Consider the following 22,806-nt stretch of genomic DNA (forward strand, 5'->3'; position numbering starts at 1 on the left):
ATTCTTTAAAGTTAAAAACCGAACCGAATACCAAAAAAATGATGTAGAAATAACTGCAATGAGAAAAGCTATTTCTCTATGCTTTGTATATTCTCCTTTTGGTCTGAAAAGGCACAAGAGTTTTCTAAAATCTAGTTTTAGATTTTCCATTGCATATCCATCAAAATTCATTGTACCTTTCAGAAGCTTTATAGTCTCTTCAGAAATAGGGAAATTGGAGAAGGCTCCTTCTTTCTGTTCACGTGTTAGGGTCTGTCAAAATGAAATCAAAGACCTAACTGATACAGTTCATATCCGACCAGGTGTTTAGAATCTTTCACTCATTTACTGCTTTTAGTTCTACTAAATGAACTAACAAACCAACTTTAGTTAGTATTTGCAAAAACTGTATAGATTAACTTACAAGATAAATTAGTGGGAAATTCTTTTAATTTCAAAACTATCTCTTTAAATAACAAGCTTAATACACTTTCCCATAATACATTTAAAAATGATTAATTCACACATAAAACTCTTTAGAAATACATTTACTACATAGATCAAAATATAATTCCACGTGACTGAAGGTATTATGAAAGAGGTATTCAATAATCTAAATAATATTCACAGATATAGATAACATTAATTACGAAGATTAACACAAGCCTATAAAACCGCCCCAAAAGAAGCTAAGCAATGAGCAAAGTAAATTGTTTCTAAAACTAAAAGTTAAATAAGTTGTTCTATGAATCTAAAAAGCAATTTTTACGTCATTAATACAAGGAAAAGTTCCTGTAAGCTTGAAAATTTCTCAAACATATATAGAGGTTAGCATGACATTGTCATTTAACATCTACTGAAAACTTTGTGTACTAGTCAATGCATATATAGAACAAAGACAATATATCTACTTAAAAACTTTATTACTGGTTGTTTAAAGAAGGTAGTTCCAAAACCACACACCACAACAAGTTTCAAACTAAGAACCAGATAAAAGACATAACATCAAATTCAAATTTAATCCATTTAAGCAAACCTCAATGTTATCTTTTTAAGATTAAAAGAAAAAAAATTTATTAGAAAAGTACACATTTTCATTGCAGAAATTTTAGAAACCACATATTAAAAGAAATTGTAAAATTATCTACAATCCCATCAGCTAAAGACACATTTGAAACACACACTCCTCTGTGCACATATACATTTTTAAATGAAATAAAATCATATGTATATACTACTTTGTAATCATTTTTTTCATTTAATAAGGTAGACTGAATACCTTTCTAACATATCTATGCCCTTTAAGATCAATGCATTCTACTACATAGGTATAGCATATTTTATCAAACCAATTGCCTACTATCAGACATTTAGGATGTTTAAATTTTTCGCTATTACCAACATCACTGTGATAAGATACTGATTCATACACCTCTGCACACCTCGTGATAATCTCCTTAGGAGGATAAATTCCTAGAAGTAGAACTCCTGAACCCTAACATAATCTAACCAAAATAATAAACAGTTAAGCTTATTACAATACAGAGCACTATAGCAGGCAAAATCCCAACAGAGCAAGAAGTACACTCTGCTGCTCAGCGATACAGATTTGTAGGGCCTTATTTAGAACAACTCTCTAACATATATGCTTCCTGACAAATAGCAAACTCACAAATAAAAAACACCATATTGTAAAGCAAGGATTCAACATTTTTCTCAAAGCTCCCCAAAGATTACACATTAAATTAAGCTCAAATGTATTTAAATTAACAGCAACTATCAGATTTTTTAAATGTAAAGATTATTAAATACCAAGAGTTATTAAGAATATCAAAGTTCTTTTTTGTTTAAGAGCTGAGTAATTTAATGACAATTTGTAATGCCCAGACAAACCTATAAACTCTGCTAGAGGAAAAGTGCGAGAACAGGGCTTCCCTGGTGGCACAGTGGTTGAGAGTCCGCCTGCCGATGCAGGGGACACGGGGTCGTGCCCCGGTCCGGGAAGATCCCACATGCTGCGGAGCGGCTAGGCCCGTGAACCATGGCCGCTGTGGCTGCGCATCCGGAGCCTGTGCTCCGCAACAGGAGAGGCCACAACGTACCGAAAAAGGTATGTTGAGAGGCCCGCGTACCGAAAAAAAAAAAAAAAAGTGCAAGAACAAATTGAGTAAATTCTGTGCAAGAATATACCTACTCTAACAGATACTGGCAAAAGTAATGAGTCCAGGAATGAAGATTCTATACCAAGCATGTTTTCTATACCTCCCAAAAAATTAATACCCAGGAGAACAAATTTCTTCAGATCACTTTTATATATGTTTCATTTCTGTTTTAAAAAATCAAACAGCTTTAAGATTGAGTTACAGTAAGACCTAAAAATCATTGAAAATTGCTATTGTTACAGAAGCACAAGAAACAGAAGGCAAAATATACAAAGTCAAGAGGCCTTTACGTACCCCGTTTCAGAAATTCAGAACTTAATTCATGAGTAATGATGAGGGCTGAAATAACCGTAAGAAATGCAAATAGGTGACCATCAATAAGCAATTTGGAAAATCTATTTAGGAACCCAAATGTACAGGAAAGGTTTAAACTTGACCAAGTCACCCCCGCACCAATCCCTTCACCAAGAAAAAGGCAATATAATGAAAGAAACAAGAGACAAAGGGGAAAAGGCTCAGGTTTCAGCTGTATAGACTCCCCAGTCCAACTCAGAGTATTGGACACTAAGCAGGAAATATTGTAGAATCAATTCTAATTAGTCTAAAAGAATCAAATTATCCTGTACTTCAAGGATAATGTCAAATGCAAAACAAAAAGTATCCATACCTCTTCTAGTTTATTTTCACTTGATTTATGAGTAGAACTATCTAAGGATGACACTCGCTTTGATTTTTTTTCATATTCATCAATATCTCCATTTGACAGATCTTTTCTTCTTGACTTATGAGATTTAGAAAATTCATCTGAAAGTCTATTACATCCTTCCTCAGTGTCACCATTTAGTTTCTCTTTCATTTTAGCTTTTTTGGGTTTGGGAGCATCCAGGTCACCGGCAACACCATTTTCTCTTGTTTCTGATTTCTCATCTGAGTCATAATGGTGCCTTGACTTTCTTCTATCACTCTGTGGAAAAACAAAGAAGCAGTGACAAGAGGGTGACAAGAGGGTCACAAGGTTTGCTTTGCTTTTAAGACTCTAGAGAAGTTAAGAGTATGACTCCCCCAACCAGCAAAGCTCAATCTACAGTAATCTTGAAAAGGTACCTGGCAGAAATCCAGACTGGTTGCTAATGCCAAGCCTAAGCTTTACCCATTGCTTTCTTTCTCATCCCAAATCTTGCACTCTTAAGACCTGGCCTCTAGTCCCTCTTTAATCCCATCATAACATTTAAGGGAAACTAAAATAGCTTCTTTTCAGTAAAAGAATGAGAACTCAAGATTTATAAATTAAAAAACAAGCAAAAACTTCTAATATCTCCAAGAAAAAAATTAATATTTTACTGAGTACCTACCCAGCATTGTGTAGTATGTTTTCGGCTTATCTTGTTTAAATCTTCATAACAACCCTATAAGGGAAGTACAGGTCCATAATCCCTTATCCGAAATTCCGATATCCATAAAGCTCTGAGAACCGAAAGTTTTTTTGTAACTTATTTGGAGACAAAACCTTACCTGACCTGAACTCATTTCGTGGCAAAATTTGACTTCAACTAATGTGAGACTATCTGTAATCTTTATTTATTCCACTTAGTATGAATATTCACATTTAACATTAAGGTGTTTGATTATAGGTTCGGGGCCCCAAACCCTACTAGGGTGCTACCCTTTTAAAAACCCCAGAATTTTGAATTCGACAACATATCTAGCCCCAAGGATTTTGGATAAGGGATAGCGAACCTGTATCACTTTTGCCATTTTACAGACGAGGAAACAAGTTCTTAGAGATAAGTAACTTGCCAAAGACCCACATATGGGATTTCTTGCAAGTGAAAGTGCTAGAAATCAAGCCCTGTTTGACTTGAAAACCCATGCTCTTTTCACATCATGCTTCCTCCCTGAACTTTGATAAACAGGTTAAAGAAAAGCCCAATTGTTATACTCCTATGGAAGGATAACTATATTAGTAATCCCAGATAATTTTTTAAAGTTTTACAAATTTAGTTAATAGAACTTTAAAAAGGGGGGAGGGGGTGGCTTTCTGCAACCTTAGTTTTGAAATGCCAACTTTTGTTTTAATATTTGCAGACAGCAAGAAATGATTTGGAAATTTAGCACTTCAAAATTACTTGGTCAAATGTTCAAAATAAATTAGATGGTAGTGACTAGTCTTGGTAAAAACAACCAGCACCAAAATTTTCACCATGATTTACACAGTTTCTACAGAATACTTTCACATACAATTTTCTCATCCATGAAATAAGAGTTGCTATGAAAACTGAATATTTGAAAATGCTTTGTAAACATTAGTTTTACATTAATATAAGTTATACAGTTATATGTTACATCATTTGATCTTTAGTTAACTGAACTATCCCACATCTCCCCAATCCAATAGATTCTTCTATAGAAAAACAAGATTATTTATAGAGCAAGCCTCAGGGTTTGAATTGCTCCTGGGCCTGCACTTCAGGGAGATGAAGCAAGGTAAAATGAGACCTCTAGGTTCAAGCCCAGCAATACCCAAGGTGATGAAATACATTGTTCCACATCAGATCCACAGTGCTGGACACTCTCCATCTTCTTGGCTTCCACAACACACTATATTCCCTCCTTACCCTGTTACCTCTGTCTTCTTCAATGTCTCCTCTCCCTTCTCCTTCTATGGATGCTCCTTAAGTCTCTGTTCTCTATGTACACTTTCATACCATTTTCATGGCTTCAACATACACTTCCAGGCTTCCTTCCTAACCTGCACTCCAGTTCTGAGAACCTAAGGCCCAGCTCCATATCTTAACACATCCAAAAGCAGTTACCTTCATCTGTGGTCTGTGCCAGACCACTAATTGAATGCTCTATTTCTATCAGCTGGTACTCCAATCTGTTTCCAAATCTTTAGTTATCTTTCATAATTAAAGGAAAATCAACAAGTACCTCTGGAGAAACTACAACGTGAAAGCCACTAATTCACGAGGATATAGTGAAATGCAAGCATGGACAAAGATATGGCCATTTCCCTCAAGGATCTTTGGGAAATACTTGGGAAAGATATACTCAGGAAGAATGAGCTAACTTTACAAGGAAGGGCGTAATAAATGCCAATAAAATGATAAAGATAGCACTCGAACAAGACTTCAAGGGGGAATGAAATTACTGTATGTGTACACTGGAGTGGTTATAAAAGACAAACTAAACCTTGACAGATGGATAGGATATGGATGCAGAAGGAGGGACAAGTATTGCAGAAGGAGCAAAAATTAAAATAACTGCTTGGTGATTCCACTTACATGAGTTATCTACAGCAGTCAAATTCATAGAGACAGAAAGGAGAATGGTAGTTGCCAGGGGCTGGGGAGAGAGGGCAACCGAGCAGTTGGTGTTTAATGGGCACAGAGCTTCAGTCTGGGAGAATGAAAAGTTCTGGGGATGAATGAATATGATGTCTGTAGACCAGTGTGAGTGTACTTAATGCTACAAAAATGTATACTTTAAAATGGTAAATTTTATAGTATGTGTATTTTACCACAATAAAAAATAATAACTGCTTGGCTGGAATGGCAAGTTTACCTTGGTGACGGGTAGGTTCTGCTCTCTGGGAACACAGAGAATATTTTCATTCTTTTGTCAAATGTCAGCCTTCAAACACTGCTTCCTTACCCTCCAAGCTCTGTTTTCTTTTCTCTAAGTCTCTTTCTTCTTTTGAGGGATGGGGCAGGAAGTCTCTACAACTCTTCTAACAGGTTCCTTGAGGGCAAGGACCTTCCTGGTGCCCGGCAAAGAGTCTGGCATAAATTAGGCTCCATAAACGTTTGTGAATTGAATGAAAATACTAACATAAAAGGCTATTACTAATACAACCCACGCGATCTCCATCACAGCCAAATCCTGGCAATTCTGGCTGTGACACTTTTCCTCAATCCTCTACTGACCCGTTATCGAGGTTTGTAAATCTAAGATCGCTTTCCCCAAGATTCTCGCATACAGGACAGAATGACGGAGAAATTACACATATTCAAGGCAATCGTTTTTCTTAATCATCTTCTAAGACGGCCAACGAGAACCAAATGACAGGCCTCGCTGCTTAAGAGGGCAGAAAGAACGGATTCCGCGATGAAAACTTGAGTCTGCCCATCTCGTAGGCGCCGACAGGAAGAACGGGGACCACGGGAGGCCGGGCCCAAGCCCAGTGCTGCCTTTCTCTAGGTTAGGGGTGTGGAGGTAGTAATGGTCCCGGAGCGACCTCCCAGGGACGAGGGTGGCGCGAGGAGAGGCCCTCGGATGCTCCGGCCCGGTTGTGACAGGCCATCAGGTAGACTCCCCTCCCCGCCCAAGCCGGCGCAGCCCAAAAGGAGGCGCGGCCCATCCGCAGCGCACCTTTTGCCTCTCCTTCCTCTGGCTCTCGGTCTCCTCCAAAGGTGCCTCCAGCTCCATAATGTCCCCCCAGAGGAGTTTCCCAGGCATCATTCGCCGGCACGGCGGCCACAACCACCTACGGGTAGCGACAGGGTGAAAGGAAGCGGGGGCAGGGCAGCCTCACGGCCAGGGCCCGCGTCACTTCCGGGACACGCACCGCACGGCGGGGGAAAGTAATCCCAGATACTCTCCGTTTAAACTCTCTCCTTGCGACTCAGTCTCCCAGCCAATGAATGCGAGGAGTCTCGATTGGCTCACCCTTCTTCTGAAATGATTAGCTTCTAGAGTAAAACCCTGACCAATCTCCATAAAGGAGGCGCGAACTGATTAGCATAAAATGTTCGGATTTTTTTCTCCCTCTCCCTCTGCCCCTCCCCCACTCCGAACATTTCTCTTTGCCACAGCGGAGATGCTTCGGGGCTTCCCAGGATTCACTGCTGGGGCTAGGAAGCCCCTCAACGGCGGCGGACAGCGGCCGCGCTCGCGGCGGGCTGGCAGGAGAACCTGCCCGTGACGGGGGGGCAGGGCGATGGGAGCGCCACGCGCCGCGTCGCCTTTCGACGCCGGAAACTGCGGGCCTCGGCCCCGCCCGTTGCGGGGTGAGGCGTTAACGTCTAACAGCTTCGTCCGAGGCCCGCGGCCCTGAGTTGGTGGGAAAGGGTGTCTTGGGGTCTGGAGTGGGCTAGATGGGCTTGAGGTGAAGACTAGGCCCGGACGGCCTTCCCTCAAGTTTTAGGTTTTAGTCATGAAGTTGGTCCTTAGTTTAGTTTAGGGCCTTCCCACCCATTTGACATTAGAGGAGACTAACCCCCTAAAAGAGGGATTTACTTGTCCTAAGTCACACAGTTCGTGGCACACAGGACTAGAAAACTCAAGTCCTGAATCCGAGATCAATGCTTTCTCTGCCACACCAACCTTAAAGCTTTGAGCTTACCAAAGCGTTTGGGGGGAAGATGCTCCTATGAAACATAGAATGAATAATGTTAGGAAAACCTGGAGAAACCTAGAGAGAAAACAAGCCTAAATGTCTTTGACAGATTATATATTTGCAGTGGATAAAAGGATGTTAGTTATGGGAATTAACTGGCCCTGAATTACAGCCTTGAACAAAACTGGAAACCTCTTGATAATACGAAGGACTAACTCCTGAGAATGTACCTACCTTTTCTTACATCAGTGGTGCTAGCTGGGGTGCGCTGCGCTCATCCTGCTGTCTCTTGTTCCGCCTGCTCCCTTTGTGCTCACGTTCTGCCCTGCCATGCCCTGCTCTCAAGAGGCACAAGTCATCTCCCCCAGCAAACGGGCCAGGCCTGAGGAGGAGGGCGGCATGCGGCTCCGCTTTGTCCGGCTTTCGGAGCACGCCACCGCTCTGACCAAGGGGTCCGAGAGCGCCGCGGGCTATGACCTATACAGTGCCTGTGATTACACAGTACTACCTATGGAGAAAGCTCTTGTGGAGAAAGCTCTTGTGAAAACAGACATTCAGATAGCTCTTCCTAATGGGTGCTATGGGAGAGTAGCTCCACGTTCTGGCTTGGCTGCAAAACACTTCATAGATGTAGGAGCTGGTGTCATAGATGAAGATTATAGAGGAAATGTTGGTGTTGTACTGTTTAATTTTGGCAAAGAAAAGCTCGAAGTCAAAAAGGGTGATCGAACTGCACAGCTCATTTGTGAACGGATATTTTACCCAGAAATAGAGGAAGTTCAAGTTTTAGATGACACTGAAAGGGGTTCAGGAGGTTTTGGTTCCACTGGAAATAATTAAAATTTATGCCAAGAACAGAAAATGAGAAAATATACTTTTTCCTTGAAAATAAAGACTTTGCTTAAAGTGAAAAAAAAAAAGGTGCTAGCTGATTGGCTTTCATTTCAGAGCCATTTCCTTTTAACTCTTCATGATCTCTTCAACCTACCCTTGAGATCAAGAAACCAAATTGCAATGTAGAAGCAGGGGCACTTCACAAACCACTTGACAATGTCTAGCACACCAGCCTTGTAACCTAAGCATCAAACTTATGTCTTAGCAAAATTTCAGATTGCTACAAGTCCTGGAGTTTGGGGATTGGTCCTAAATAGCTGAAACCACAAATGATAAATCTGTGATTGCTACAGGCCTCCTGCATTAAGTGTGGGTTGGCCTGAAGTCAGGGGCTATACGTTTATCTAAACGTTACCTTATGGATTCAATACTGTGAACAAATGGAGTGTTCAGGTGTTGATGGTGAAAAAATGCATCTCAATCCCTAGATTATGGGAATAGCTATGCATCTCTAGATTGGTCTTTTCTAAAACCTTTTTGCCCCACTCTCTCACACCCACTCCCAATTCTACCACTGTGAAGTCTTTGTAGCCCTACAACAGGGTATGATGTGCATGGAAGCAGGAGTGGGTGTGGCTAAGAATGTCACAGGTATAAAACTGGGATAATAATAGGAATAGATGTTAGTATGTTGTGGTTGAAAATCAAACACAGATGAAGTTTTAGCTCCTCAAGACTATTTTTGGCATTCATTTTTATGTCGAAGGTCATACAGCAGGTCTGAAAAAGGAAAGGACTAGACTGTTGGAGACGCTCTAGGCAAGAGACTAATAAGTATACTAGTGTTTTTTAAGTGACCTTCTGTGATTTGGGACACTCTAAAAACCCTACCTTTCTGAGCACCAAACTCATGTTAACAAAACTCTGGCTGCTGTCTATGTCAGGTGGAAAGGGCAACTGTGTGTAAATTAAACCTAGTCATAAGTAACTTGACCAAACTGTGGCTTAGCTGAAAAAATTGGGGTACCACTACATATGTGTTCTCAGTGGGCATCAACAAGAAAACTTGGGAATGTAGATGATGGAATAATTCTTTTTTTCATATTTGGTCCCTATAAGTCTCAAGAGATTTATACTAATGATGAAACTGATTGGGGGGGGTGGCCTTCCCTGGTGGCACAGTGGTTAAGAATCCACCTGCCAATGCAGGGGACATGGGTTTGAGCCCTGGTCCAGGAAGACCCCACATGCCTCGGAGCAACTAAGCCCATGCGCCACAACTAGAGCCCGCGAGCCACAACTACTGAAGCCTGTGTGCCTAAAGGCCACGCTCCGCAATGAGAAGCCCGCGCACCGCAACGAATAGTAGCCCCTGCTCGATGCAACTAGAGAAAGCCCGTGCGCAGCAACGAAGACCCAATGCAGCCAAAAATAATAAATAAATTTATTTATTTTAAAAAAATTTATGGGAGGAAACTGAAGGGGTAGCATGAATAATTAAAATGTACAAGTAACTCTAAATGTAATCTTATTGGAACATCATTTTCCAAATATCTTGCCAGAGCCACTGATATAATTTCTTTTTCAAAATTTGACAGTTGGGGTGCCTCATCCGATGGTCTGTTGCAACATTCTATAAAAATCTCCCTTGCCTTTCACTTTGGCTCATTAAACTCTATAAAAACAAGATGACTTTTTTTTTTTAAGATGACTTTTTATAAACTTGCCTCTCTCTGGTCATTCTCAAACCTAGAGGGCTAGATTTTAATTTTATTCCATAGAGAGTAGAAGGTAAAAAGAACCATCATTTTGCATCTGCATGTCAATCTTATGTGACAAGAGGAATTGAACCATCATTTTTAAATAACATAACCATCATGTTATGAGATGGAAATAGTTTAAGGGTCAGCTATAAATCGATCAAGAGATACTGGAGGCAGAGAGTGAAGAGAGTCCTAAGAAGTAAGAAGAAAATGAAAGAGGGGCCAGGAACGATGTTTCTGCCATTGCTAGCCACATGACCTTGGCCAACTAAACTCGAAAACCTGTGTTTTTGTTAGTAAAGTGGGGGGCACCTTCCCTGCTGATAGTTCAGGGAAATTGGGGGGATCCCCTGATAGTACAGCAGAGATGATGTACAGAGGTACTTATATTTCTACTTTTAGCTCCAGGTTTTGACAGTGTTGGCGAGGAGACAGCTTATATACATTTAGCATATGTATACTGATGTATGTATCTAGCTCCTAATTCAAATTATTTGGGAAAGCTTTTTAAATGGAGGGAGGAGGTCTGTTTCTCTAATCAATTACTTTGTAGATGCTTTTCAATCAAGTGGTGGAAGGGAACGGTCACATCAGTTACTCCAGAAGAGGGCACCATTCCCCAAGAAATAGAACCCGCTCGACTGCTAAAAATGGAACATGTATCTAAGATTTCAAGTGAGAGAAAGATCTGTAGAGGCCAGAAGGATAGTCATGAGTTTGTTTTTGATATATCCCCTCGCCATTCTTGTTTCGTGACTCTCATGTCTCTCTTCCACACTCCCTTTAGGCACTAGTCTGTCTTCCCCATTCCTTAAAAGCCTTCTCAGGTAGCTGTAGGATGGGTTCTCAAAATACAGTTGATCCCAAATTTTTTCACCGCTACGGCTCTTTCTTCTGTTTTTTCCTCATGGCTCTGACACTTTGAAACATTCTGTCTGCTAAATTGCATTTAATAATAACTGATTCATGATCATTCTTCTAATATATGAATAAGATACAAATGAAGCTTAATGTCACACCAGCATGCGATAGGGTTGCATTACTGAGCAGGTGTAATTTCAGTCATTGGCAAAGAAACTGATGTTTTAGTAGCAAGAAGTTAAGCAAAGGGAATGTACAATTTCTATTAGGATTTTTGAAATATTGAAAATAGTCTGCAGAAGCCAGCTATTCTGAGGATTCCTAGGGGTCTGAGATCCCAGATGAAAGAGGATGAACATGATCTCACATTATATGAGTAGCCACAATAAGCCCATGCTTTGCATACTTTATCCTATTTATAGCATGAGGTATGAACTGAAAACTTGTTAGCCAAAAGCATAATACCTCCCCCAGGCATATCTGGATTTTGATTAATGATACTTTTCTATAATCTTAACCTAAAGGACTCTCTAAATGGAGGAATTCCAGACAACCTGGCAAAAACAGGTTACCTGTATAGTAGGCCATGTATTAGACAAGTTTTGTGAATCGATATATAAAAATATACACACATATGTTTGTAACAATATTAGGTACCTCCTGCATTGGGCACTTTCAATAGATTATCCTCAAATCTTACAACAATCCTAGAAAGTAGATATCCTTTACAGATGAAAAAAATGAATAGAGAAGTTTGGTAACTTTCTCCATCACACAGCTACCAAGGATTGGAATTGGGATTTAAACTTATCTGACTCTGAAGCTCAGGTCACCATGCTGTTTCAAGAGAACAGTTTTCTCTTAGCAAACAGACTGCAATGGGAAAGAGAATAAGTAAAATTTCCACACACAAAAATAGTAGGAAAAAATTCAAGTCACCCATTGTAGAGAATAATCTCCCAAACAACAATTTAATAACATGCACACTCATCTTTAATACCTGTGGTCATATGTTGTGTTTTGTAGAAGGGAGGTTTATTGGTTTCATAATAGGCTTCATTTAATACATTTAGAGAGTGTCATAATGCACCTGGTGGCAAAATTAGATGGATTTCATTGGTCCCTTGAGGTGGATAGAGTCACAAAAGACTTTGGATTCCTTACTCTATTAAGAAAATTGTCCAGGTCCAAGATCAAAGATAGAAGAGTTGCTGGTACTCATTTTTCCAAGGATTGGTAGGGACAGGTGCAGAAATGAAGAACTGGAAGCAACTTGGGAATCTTGAGTGAGTTCAGTACTTCACAGGATCCTCAATCTTTTTTTTAATTGGATATATTTGACATATAACCTTCACTGAGTTTTATAAGCACAGAACCTTACAGTTGGAAGGAATCTTCAAAATCATCTAGTTCAGTCATCCTTTTAAGAAAAGTACTGGAAATACCTCTGCAACATACCGGTCAAGGGATCACCAAGCCTCTGCTTGAATGTCCTAAATAGCAGGAAGTTCATCTGTTTACAAAGCCGCCTATTTCATCTTCAGATAGTTTTGTCTAATAGGAAGTTCTTCATATGGAGCTGAAATTTCTCTCTCCTAACTTCCACTCACTGATACTGATTCCAAGCTGTAAGACCCCCTAAACCAATGCCTCCCCCACAAGGCTTTTCTATCCAGATTACCCTTCTTGGTACTTTGCCCCCTGTAACCATAGGTAATCTTGGAATGCCACGGTAGATTGGTCAGAGCCACTGAAAACCAACAGTCAGAAGTGAGTGGTGCAACCACAATGAAACAGAGCAGCGCATCTGATCTCCCCTCCTCTGCACTCCCACAGGGCCTGGAGTCATCTCTCCACACTGCTAAGCTTCATTCTGGCCTTCACTGTTATCTGGATGGTGAGAGCTGGAAAGAGGCACTCTCTCTCTATTCAATCATCCTTGAGCTCTAAGGCTTTGATAATCCTTAGAAACCTCTTAGTAGAAACATCCCCTCAACCAGAAATCAGCGTTAGCATCTACCCAACATGCTGAAACCACTCCTGATTGCTCCATGTTCCCCAAACTCAAGAGAACTGACCATTCCACTATTTGGTCTGAAAAGTCCTGCCAGAAAAAATTCTGGCAAGGCTACGGAGGTCTTATCGTGAACAGAAGTGGATCAAATGTAGAAAAATTGTCTATCAGCCATCTTCCATCTTCCCTCTAAATCTCTAATTCAGAACCTCCCTTTCACTCACAGCCATCCTGCAACCATTCTGCTTCCCTTCTATCTCCACCATCTGAGAACATCCTGACTTCTCAAAGCCATTTTATAGAGAGAGCCTCAAACGTGGGGAGGAACCAAACAGTTGAGCCATATGTCTACTGCCATGGGTATTTTGGACATTGTCAGTCAATCATAGTGTGGAGACATTTGTTCATGTTCCAGCTGTTCACAAAGGATATCCTTGGCAGCAATGACTGGATAGAAGGAATTCTTGTTGCAAAGTACCCAACACATCTATATAAATTCTTTCTGATGATAAAAGACTTAAGTTGCAAACAATGTATCTATGCAACCATAACACACTATTTTCTGGGGTTCTGTGTTGAAATCTGGTGAGATCCACTTACCGTAAGAACTTGGTATTGATGTGGGTACCAAAATTCACTACTGGGTAGTAAATTAGCTTCCTATGTATTTGAGAAACTAATGAATGCCCATCTGATGATTCAAGTTAAATTACATTTAACTGGAAGAAGACCAATGATTCCATGTTTTTTATTGTAAACAATCTATATATTCCCAATAAATTTATAGTAAAATAAGCTTTAAAAAAGCCAATGTCAAAAAAGGAAAAAAACCAGTAACTACAACAAAATATGTAATGAGGTTAGTAACATATATGCTTGGCCTTAGAGAATTCTTACAAACTCAGCTGATTAAAACATTCTATATTAATGCTGTACATTTTTACAAAAAAAGTGTTTCCAGAAGACAAATAAGAAACATTTATGGGACTTCCCTGGAGGTCCATTGGTTAAGACTTCACCTTACAATGCAGGGGGCATGGGTTAGATCTCTGTTCAGGGAGCTAAGATCCCACATGCCTCAAGGCCAAAAAATCAAAACATGCAACAGAAGCAATGTTGTAACAAATTCAATAAAACACTTTAAAAATGGTCCACACTGAAAGAAAAAATCTTAAAAAAAGAATTAAACATTTATGACTGGAGTTAGTTGTAGTAAGGAATTGGACGTGAGTGTCTGACTGCTCTTTGTGCCTTCAAAATTCTGCAGAAAATTCTGTCTTCTTTTTAGTCCATCCAAAATGACTGAGTTATTAGATGCCAGACTCTGTGTCCTAAAGATATTAAAAATAACAGAATTATTGCCTTCAAAAGGGCCTAGATTTCTAACCAAGGCATAATACCTTCATTTGTTACTTTGAAGCAGTACATTTATTAACAGGAACTAACATATCAAATAAGTTAACCTTTAAAAATCTAAAGTGCTCTTTACATTTTAAAGGATTTGCAATAGCAACTCAATTATTTGACAGCTGCTTTCTAAGAAGTTCATATTCTCTGAAGTTCATAACATCTGTTCTCAGATCCAATATCAAGTATATTCTAGGCAGAAACAATAAGCTCCATGAAAAACTCTTCTATACAACTAAAATGACCAATATCTTCTTGTATAATGTTTCTTTTTTGAGTAAGCATATGGAAATGAAAAGCCAACTATAATATTTTTCATATTGACCAGCGTTCCTTTCCTAGGAGCTGTAAGCGATGTTAGTCCCTCATCCAACACATCTGCCTTGCTTCAGCCAACTCACATTACTGGTTGGACATTTTGTTTTTGACATTCCCCTTCTCCCACCTTGCCTCCTCTTCCTCACCTGTCCATTACATCAAGAGATGTCTCAAAAATATGTCCTCCATAAATCTTTCCCACACAGCCCATCACTCTTCATAACTGCCAAAGAGATGTGGAATTAAGAGTTTATGCTTTGCTATTGAGTTCAATTTGTTTATTGTTTGTTGGTCTCAACTAAACTAAGCTAAACTGGAAGCTTCCTAAAGGTAGCAACAACACCTTGTTCATCTCTGTCTCCCTAATCCTAATCCAATTATGGCACATAGTTGATGTCCAAATGTTATCTCCCCTCCCTTTTCCTATAAATGTCTTTAATGATTATAGTTATAAATCTTTCAAGAAAACCCTATTATAAGCAATTTTTGAAAATTAAATTTCTCAAGATTTCTCAAATTTAAATTCTCAATTCACGTCAATTTCTCTTATCTGTTTTGGGTTTGTTTTTGGTTTTATTTTTGTTTTTGCCAGAGAGGAAAAAAAGGGAACCCATGGCTTATTGTTCTCCAATAAAGTAGATGTGTTTAAAAAATGCAAACTTCCAGGAATTTAGCCTAAGTTATAAATAATTAGGAATGTCCACAAACATTTAGTAATAACAATTCACTGCAGATTGATTTATTATAGCAAAAAAACTGGGAATAATCTAAATGTTAAAGGAAGGAAAATAATGGTTATGTAAATAACAGGGTCCACATAATGGAATACTAAGCAGCCATTTTAAAAAAATGAGGGACTTCCCTGGCGGTCCAGTGGTTAAGACTCCATGCTTCCACCGCAGGGGGCACGGGTTCAATCCCTAGTCAGGGAACTAAGATCCCACGTGCATGCTGCGTGGCACAGCAAAAAAAAAAAAAAAAATGAGCTGGAGGGAATTCCCTGGTGGTCCAGTGGTTAAGACTCTTGAGCTTTCACTGCTGAGGACCCAGGTTCAATCCCCGGTCGGGGAACAAAGACCTGCAAGCTGCACAGCACAGTGCCCCCCAAAAAAGCAGGATATATATGTACTGATTGTGGGATATCCATGATAAGTTAGGTGAAAAAGAAAGCCACAGCTCTGTATGCTCTGTTGTTAGAAAATAATTATATTTATAAATGCAAGGGAAAAAGTCTGAAAGAATATATGCCAAACTGTTAACAATATTTAGGTCACCTCTACGGAATAGGAATGGAAAACGCTAGGGAATGGAGACTACCAGTTTTACTTTTCACATTTCTACATTACTGTTTAAAAAATAGGCACACAGGCTTCCCTGGTGGCGCAGTGGTTGAGAGTCCGCCTGCCGATGCAGGGGACGCGGGTTCGTGCCCCGGTCCGGCAAGATCCCACATGCCGCGGAGCGGCTGGGCCCGTGAGCCATGGCCGCTGAGCCTGCGCGTCCGGAGCCTGTGCTCCGCAACGGGAGAGGCCACAGCAGTGAGAGGCCCACGTAGAATTTGTTCTCTGACTGCTGTGGTTTATTGATGACACTTGTGTCTGATCTGCTGTCTGTGCTTATCAGTATAGGATACATGCTTGGGTTTGTTTTTGTTTTTGTTTTTGTTTTGCGGTACGTGGGCCTCTCACTGCTGTGGCCTCTCCCGTTGCGGAGCACAGGCTCCGGACGCGCAGGCTCAGCGGCCATGGCTCACGGGCCCAGCCGCTCCGCGGCATGTGGGATCTTGCCGGACCGGGGCACGAACCCGCGTCCCCTGCATCGGCAGGCGGACTCTCAACCACTGCGCCACCAGGGAAGCCCTATGCCAACTTTTAAGAAGACTTTTTAGAAAACTATTTAATAACATGGGGGAATGTTCATTATATTCTATTGAAAAAAGCAACATGCAAAATAGTAACTACAGTATGAGCTCAACAGACAAAATATATAGATTCAATATGTTCAGACCAAAGTATAAATACACCAAATATAAAAGGATTTTTAAAAATATCTAGATGGTAGGGTGATTATAGATGTTTTTAAAAAAACTACTTTTCAGTACGTTAAATGTTATATTATGACCAAATTACTTTTACATTCTGAACAATGTTATTTAAACAAACTGGCATGGAAAATATTAGTGGAAAGTAGCCACATCTCTATCTCAACCTGTGTAGAACCAGGAATATAAGTGAAAACTTTCCAACCTTCAGTTCAGGAAGCGCTTGGTTTATGGTAGTCCTTTCCTATTTTTAGAAACAATTCAAGATTTAGTAGTAGTGGAACAGTCAAATCTTGGTTCACATTCAAAATGAACTCTATCCTATTATATAAGAGATTTCATTGTAGCTTCATACAATGTATTCAGTAAAGGCTGGTGGACTTGTATCATTATAAAAAATTTATTCAGGAGTCTCCCACAAGGTAACTCAATATGCCCTTGATTTTAATAATTCCTGTGGGATAGTGGCCAATCACTTCTATGTGCACTTACCGTGGAGAATCTATTCCACTATCTCCTGCCATGCTCTGATTTTCTGTTCCTTCCAAGTGACTATGTTCAGGTTGGACGTCCTGAGCCAACACTGGCATATGCGAAGTGTTGAACAGTTCTAACTTGTGTGTGAACTGTTTTCTCATTTCCTGATTCTGAGCACTCTGACTCCAGGTGGCTGGTTTCTTTCCTGTGTCACCAACAGGGTCTTGTAGGGTTTCAGCCTCCAAAGCACTTTTCCTTGTGCTGTAGTAATCAAATATACTTCCATCAGCAGGTGCTGAGGCCTGTACACATTTAGCTACACTGGGTTCCTTTTCATAGTCAAAACCAGACTGGATCCCTAAATTGAGGACACAGTTTTCAGCAGAGAGATTAGGTTTTTGGCCTTCACCGGGATTAGTAAGCAACCCAGTGGGCTTGTAATGTTCATTTCCTTTAAGCACCAGAGGCTCAAACCTCTGTATGTTGCTATTGTACTCAGTCAGAGACCTTTCCGTCACCTTTCGTTTTCCTAAATGATTCCACTTGTTTCCCCCTGGAAAGGAAAACTGAATGTGGCCAGGCAGCATTTGAATTAAGGCGTCATTCTCAGAAAAGTCATCCTCATCTAGATACAATGAACTGCAGGCCCCATCCTCATCATCTGCTTCATTCTGATACAAGGCCTGGTCGTCATCAGAAAGTCCTTCATTTTCTAGACTCACAGTCTCTGCTTCCTGGATAAACGCCTTTCTCATCAGAGTTTCCTCTGAGTCTCTGTCTTGTCTCTCAGGTTGTCTCAAATGGTTTGCACCAACTGGGTAATCCAAAAGACCAAGATTTTGGAACTGGTGTATTGTTTCATCAACGGATCTACAAGCAGAGGACGCTTGGTCTAAAGAAGAGGAACCTTGTGATGGCAGGACATGCTGTGTTTCTTTTGTCTCTTCTAACGTGTCAAAATGAGAGTAACTTTTCCTCGAGACTTCAGGGATTGCCTCATTTTCTCCACCATACACATCACATCTCAACGTGCTTTCCCTGAAGGAACAGCATTTACTATCATTTTGCAAAACACCACATTGAGAGTAATTGAAGAGGTAATCTCTAAAGTCATCACTGATAGGTTTGACAGTAGAGTGATTCTCATAAATGGATTCCGCTGTCAGTTTATCATTACATTGTTCACTGTATGACTGTTTGGCTTCACTCTCAAAGATTCTTGAGGAATCCAAAGACCTTGCCCTTTGGAAAGGCTTTCCCTTTGGTCCAATCTGACTGGGTTTCAGACCACTGATCTTCTGGATGTTGTGCTCTTTGGTTATTGGGCTCCTTCGGTGAGAGAAACCCTGGAAAGGATTACTGATTCGCTTTTTGTAAATCAAATGGGAACCTAGCACTGATGGATTCTCACCAAGTGGTTTCTGAAGTTCTGCTTCATTTGGGCTTTTAATTCCGGGGGCGGGCTGTGTAGCAGGGAGCTTGGGGTGTTTCTCCAGCCTAATGCTTCCTGGCTGAGGCCCACTTCCCTGATTCCTGGCTTTGTCTCTATCTCTATGTGAATGACCCCGCCTTCGAGGCTTTACAGACCGGCCCTGACTTTTCTTAACTCCCACTTTTGAAGGATACTTATGCCTGAGTGTCAGCATATAAGTGGAAGTGCCTTGGCTATTATATTTTTTCTGTTCTTCGTATTTTTGCATTATGACAGTATGTTTGATTAAGTTGTCAACAGTCAAAATGGGATTAATTCGTTTGATTATCTCATGTTCAATGTCTCGAGGGATATTGTCCAAGTTATCTTCATCTCGGACGGGCCATTCTTCTGGTGGGAACTGGGCAGAGAAACTGCTGTGCTCTGTTCTGGACTTCTCCTTTCTGGATATACTGCGCCAGAAGAGGCTAAAGCCAAATTTCTTGGCTTTTTCTCTGTCTTTTGTGAACGGTAAAGGTTTGGCGCTGTCACAGACGTGATTCTCCTCAGACACTGAAAATGTCCGATTCTGTACCAAAGGTTTGGATTCCCCAAGACCTTTCCGGCATTTTCTAGTCACTTCTGCAGCAGCTGGTGGTTCCTGTATATACTGAGTGCACACATCATGGAAACACCGGCAAGAATGACAATGGGATATGGGGGCTGCATTTTCTTTGGCTAAGTCTGCACAGTTTTCCACGTTCACCAGGTATGTAATGGAAGTTGGCATCCGGGGACTTTCACCTGATAGGACTCTCTTATTTTCTTGGGGGGTTGTATTTGTAATGAAGTAAGTCTGAGGAGTAACTATGAAGTATCCTTCTCCAGTGTGATAAATCTTCCTTTCTTTAATGAGAGTTCCCAGAGTGGTATAGAGAATATCTTGAGATGGAATTGCAATGCCTAAAACAAATAAGCACTTTACACTGATATGTTCTGAATAAGAAACATTTTAATGAGTGAAATCAGTAACTCAGAAATGACCACACATTTGCTTGATGAACCCAGAGCTAACTCTAACACAATTAATATATATAATTAAAATGTCAAAGAAGCATTAACAATAATCATAACTCAACTGAATAACAGAAATATAATTTCGTCTACACAAAGACATACGGCTAGGTTACCGGTTAAGCAAAGAAAAAAATCTGTTCACTCAAACACAAACACCAAGTTATACAACCTCATTACAAATTTAAATTTTGACTAAGGAAAGCCTTCTTGAGAGCAAACATGGAAGTTTTTGAAAACCAGTCTCATAGCTTAAACCTCAGTAAGAATCTAAAGAGAAAATGAAAATCAGTCTGTGCTTGGGTGAGGGCAAACTACCTAACACCTGGATTATGGTGGTTTTTCAAACTGAGAAGGTAACAATTTTAAAAGAAATTCCCTTTCTGAATAGCAGAGTTCAAAATTATATTCATATTATGAAAACAATGTTAAAAATGTATAACACAAAGAAAATACATCACTATGTTAATATTGGCTTCCTTTGAGTAGTGGTACTATAAGTGATTACTTTTCTATATTTTCTGGATTTCTCTACAATAAGCATGTCTTATAATGGGAAAAATAAAAAAACACTCTTCTACATTCATGCACTGGGATATCATGCAGCTATGAAAAGAATGAGATAGATCGATATATGCTTATACAGAAAGATCTCAAAAACATGTCTTTAAGTTAAAAAAAGGAAAGGTGCAGAGAGAATGTATAGAATGATCCAACTTATTTTAAAAGGATACATATATTCAAATAAAACGTATGAAAGTGTCCATGAGAAACTATAAATGATAGAAGATGTCACCTCTGGGAAGTAGCAATTTAAGAATAGGAGGCACGGCAGGGAGGTCAGCTCGGTGCTTTGTGACCGCCTGGAGGGGTCGGATAGGGAGGGTGGGAGGGAGGGAGACACAAGAGGGAAGAAATATGGGAACATATGTATATGTATAACTGATTCACTTTGTTATAAGGCAGAAACTAACACGCCATTGTAAAGCAATTATACTCCAATAAAGATGAAAAAAACAAAAGAACAGGAGGCACGGGCTTCCCTGGTGGCGCAGTGTTTGGGAGTCCGCCTGCCGATGCAAGGGACACGGGTTCGTGCCCCGGTCCTGGAGGATCCCACATGCCGCGGAGTGGCTGGGCCCGTGAGCCATGGCCGCTGAGCCTGCGGATCCGGAGCCTGTGCTCCTCAACGGGAGAGGCCACAACAGTGAGAGGCCCGCGTACCGTGGAAAAAAAAAAAAAGGAAAAACAGAATAGGAGGCAGGGACTTCCCTGGGGGTCCAGGGGTTAAGACTCGCACACACGCTTCCACTGCAGGGGGCATGGGTTTAATCCCTCGTTGGGGAGCTAAGATCCCACATGCCGAGGGGCACTGTCAAAGAAAAAGGAGGTGGGGAAGAAATTGAATCTTCATTTTTTCCTTTGCACTCCTTTCTACAGAGTCTGACTTAATTATTACCATAACAATTATTTTTGAAAAAGTTCATCTGGAAAATAAAAGAAATACTCATAAACTTGCTGATGCAGACCTTTTTCCACCGGGGCTCTAATACAAGGTTCTATAATAGAAAAAAAATTAGATATTGCCCAGTTTATGTGTTTAAGATGATTTATAAATAGAAACCAAACACATACAATGAACTAATACAGAAAAACTTGTTACTCTACCTGGGTAATGTTTCACCAAATGTTCCAATAGTGATTCCTGTGTTACTACAATCTGAGCAGCATTCATATCAGATACAGCACAGCAAAGAACTTCAGCCAAAGGTATAAACTGAGATTGAGCTATTGGATTCATTTGCACTGGAAAGACATCACCTAAGTTGGAGATTTGGGGGGAAAAAAAAAAAGGTGATAAATTTGATATAGTATAAAATATTTGGAATTAGTGAATCAAGAATAGTTATAAAGACTGAATACCAGGTGGAATTGCTTTTCTTTCACCAGTCTTTACTCAATCTGTTAACATTATATGCACAATGATAGAAACTACAGAAGAAAAAGGCTTAGTTTATGACCTCTACTTTTAAGAAGTCTAATATTTTTTACTACTTTATAAGCAAGAGATAATAAGTTTCTATATGAAAGGCTCAAAGTACTATTGGAGTTCAAGTCAGACAATGCTTATATGGCAATTCACATCTTTCAAAGCATTTTTTCATATTAGCTACCTGAGATAGGCACAGATAGGATTATTTCTTTATTTAAAATATATATAGCCATAGAAAGTTCAAGTAATTGTCCCAATCCTAAAAGAAAGTAAAGTGACAGAAATAGATCTTCTGACTCCTAATCCAGTATTTCTGTCATTCCACACTTTTCCTGATTGAAATGATTAGGAAGATCTGAAGAAGGAAAAGGCAGAAGTGATTTACAGTTTTCAAGAATACATGGAACAAAATCATGGAAGGAGGGAATCACAAGATATATAAGAGCATGGAGAGAGTTATCCTGGTTGGGTTGAGTTTAAGAGTTATATCAGACCAAAATAGAAGATAAGACTGGAACTAGAAGCTAGACTGTATTATCTTTCCTCTTTGCCAACATATAAAACTGTTCTTCTTAACCTGCCATTAATCAGGTTGAGTTTTAGATTCTGCTGGGTATCCAAGGGAACCCCTCAATTAATTGGAAATGAAGGACTAGGACTCAGGAAAGTGATTTGGGAATCAACTAATAAAGATGAGAGCTGAAGATAAGGAGTGAAATTAGGTAATTCCATGGTAGTCCAGTGGTTACGACTCCGTGCTCTCACTGCCGAGGGTCCAGGTTCAACCCCTGGTCGGAGAACTAAGATCACAAGCTGCACAGCACAGCCAAAAAATTAAAAAAGATAAGGAGTGAAATTAATTATTTTATTAGAAGAGTAAAGAAGAGAGCCAAGGAACACTTAACTGAGAGACTAGCTACATTTAAGATGTAGTAGAAATAGGAACCCACAAAAAAGAGAAGGCACGATGAGAGTAGGAGGGAGAGAAGCAAGATTATGAGGAAAAAAGACTTCAAAATGAATAGCAGGGATTTCCCTGGTGGTCCAGTGGTTAAGACTCTGTGGTCCCAATGCAGGGGGCCCAGGTTCGATCCCTGTCAGGGAACTAGATCCCACATGCATGTCTCAACTAAG

General features: G+C 40.0%; 2 protein-coding genes and 1 pseudogene across 5 annotated transcripts in view; 1 reads left to right on the forward strand and 2 right to left on the reverse strand.

Moving 5' to 3' along the window:
* The window catches only part of DDX50 (DExD-box helicase 50), a 33,008-nt gene extending 26,323 nt beyond the window's left edge, over nucleotides 1-6,685 (reverse strand). Inside the window, exons 1-3 of one of the 2 annotated variants that reach the window (XM_007454578.1) lie at nucleotides 6,513-6,685; nucleotides 2,809-3,105; nucleotides 177-252 (exon numbers count right to left, since the gene is read on the reverse strand). In XM_007454578.1, the coding sequence (XP_007454640.1) occupies nucleotides 177-252; nucleotides 2,809-3,105; nucleotides 6,513-6,602 (463 nt within the window). In that variant the 5' untranslated portion in view covers nucleotides 6,603-6,685. The remainder of the gene's footprint in view (nucleotides 1-176; nucleotides 253-2,808; nucleotides 3,106-6,512) is intronic. The other variant, XM_007454579.1, reaches the window with a different exon arrangement.
* Nucleotides 6,686-7,809: 1,124 nt separating this feature from the next.
* On the forward strand, nucleotides 7,810-8,319 carry LOC103088009 (deoxyuridine 5'-triphosphate nucleotidohydrolase, mitochondrial pseudogene; annotated as a pseudogene).
* A 5,813-nt stretch (nucleotides 8,320-14,132) lies between these two features.
* STOX1 (storkhead box 1) overlaps nucleotides 14,133-22,806 on the reverse strand; it is a 57,344-nt gene continuing 48,670 nt past the window's right edge. Inside the window, exons 2-4 of one of the 3 annotated variants that reach the window (XM_007454581.1) lie at nucleotides 21,348-21,500; nucleotides 19,372-19,568; nucleotides 14,133-14,282 (exon numbers count right to left, since the gene is read on the reverse strand). In XM_007454581.1, coding sequence (XP_007454643.1) covers nucleotides 14,262-14,282; nucleotides 19,372-19,568; nucleotides 21,348-21,500 — 371 coding nt within the window. In that variant the 3' untranslated portion in view covers nucleotides 14,133-14,261. Of the gene's footprint in view, nucleotides 14,283-17,209; nucleotides 19,569-21,347; nucleotides 21,501-22,806 lie in introns of all 3 variants that reach the window. The other 2 variants (XM_007454580.1, XM_007454582.1) reach the window with 2 other exon arrangements.

Source organism: Lipotes vexillifer, unplaced genomic scaffold (assembly GCF_000442215.2).
Source record: "Lipotes vexillifer unplaced genomic scaffold, Lipotes_vexillifer_v1.1 scaffold708, whole genome shotgun sequence".
NCBI classification, from domain to species: Eukaryota; Metazoa; Chordata; class Mammalia; order Artiodactyla; family Lipotidae; genus Lipotes; species Lipotes vexillifer.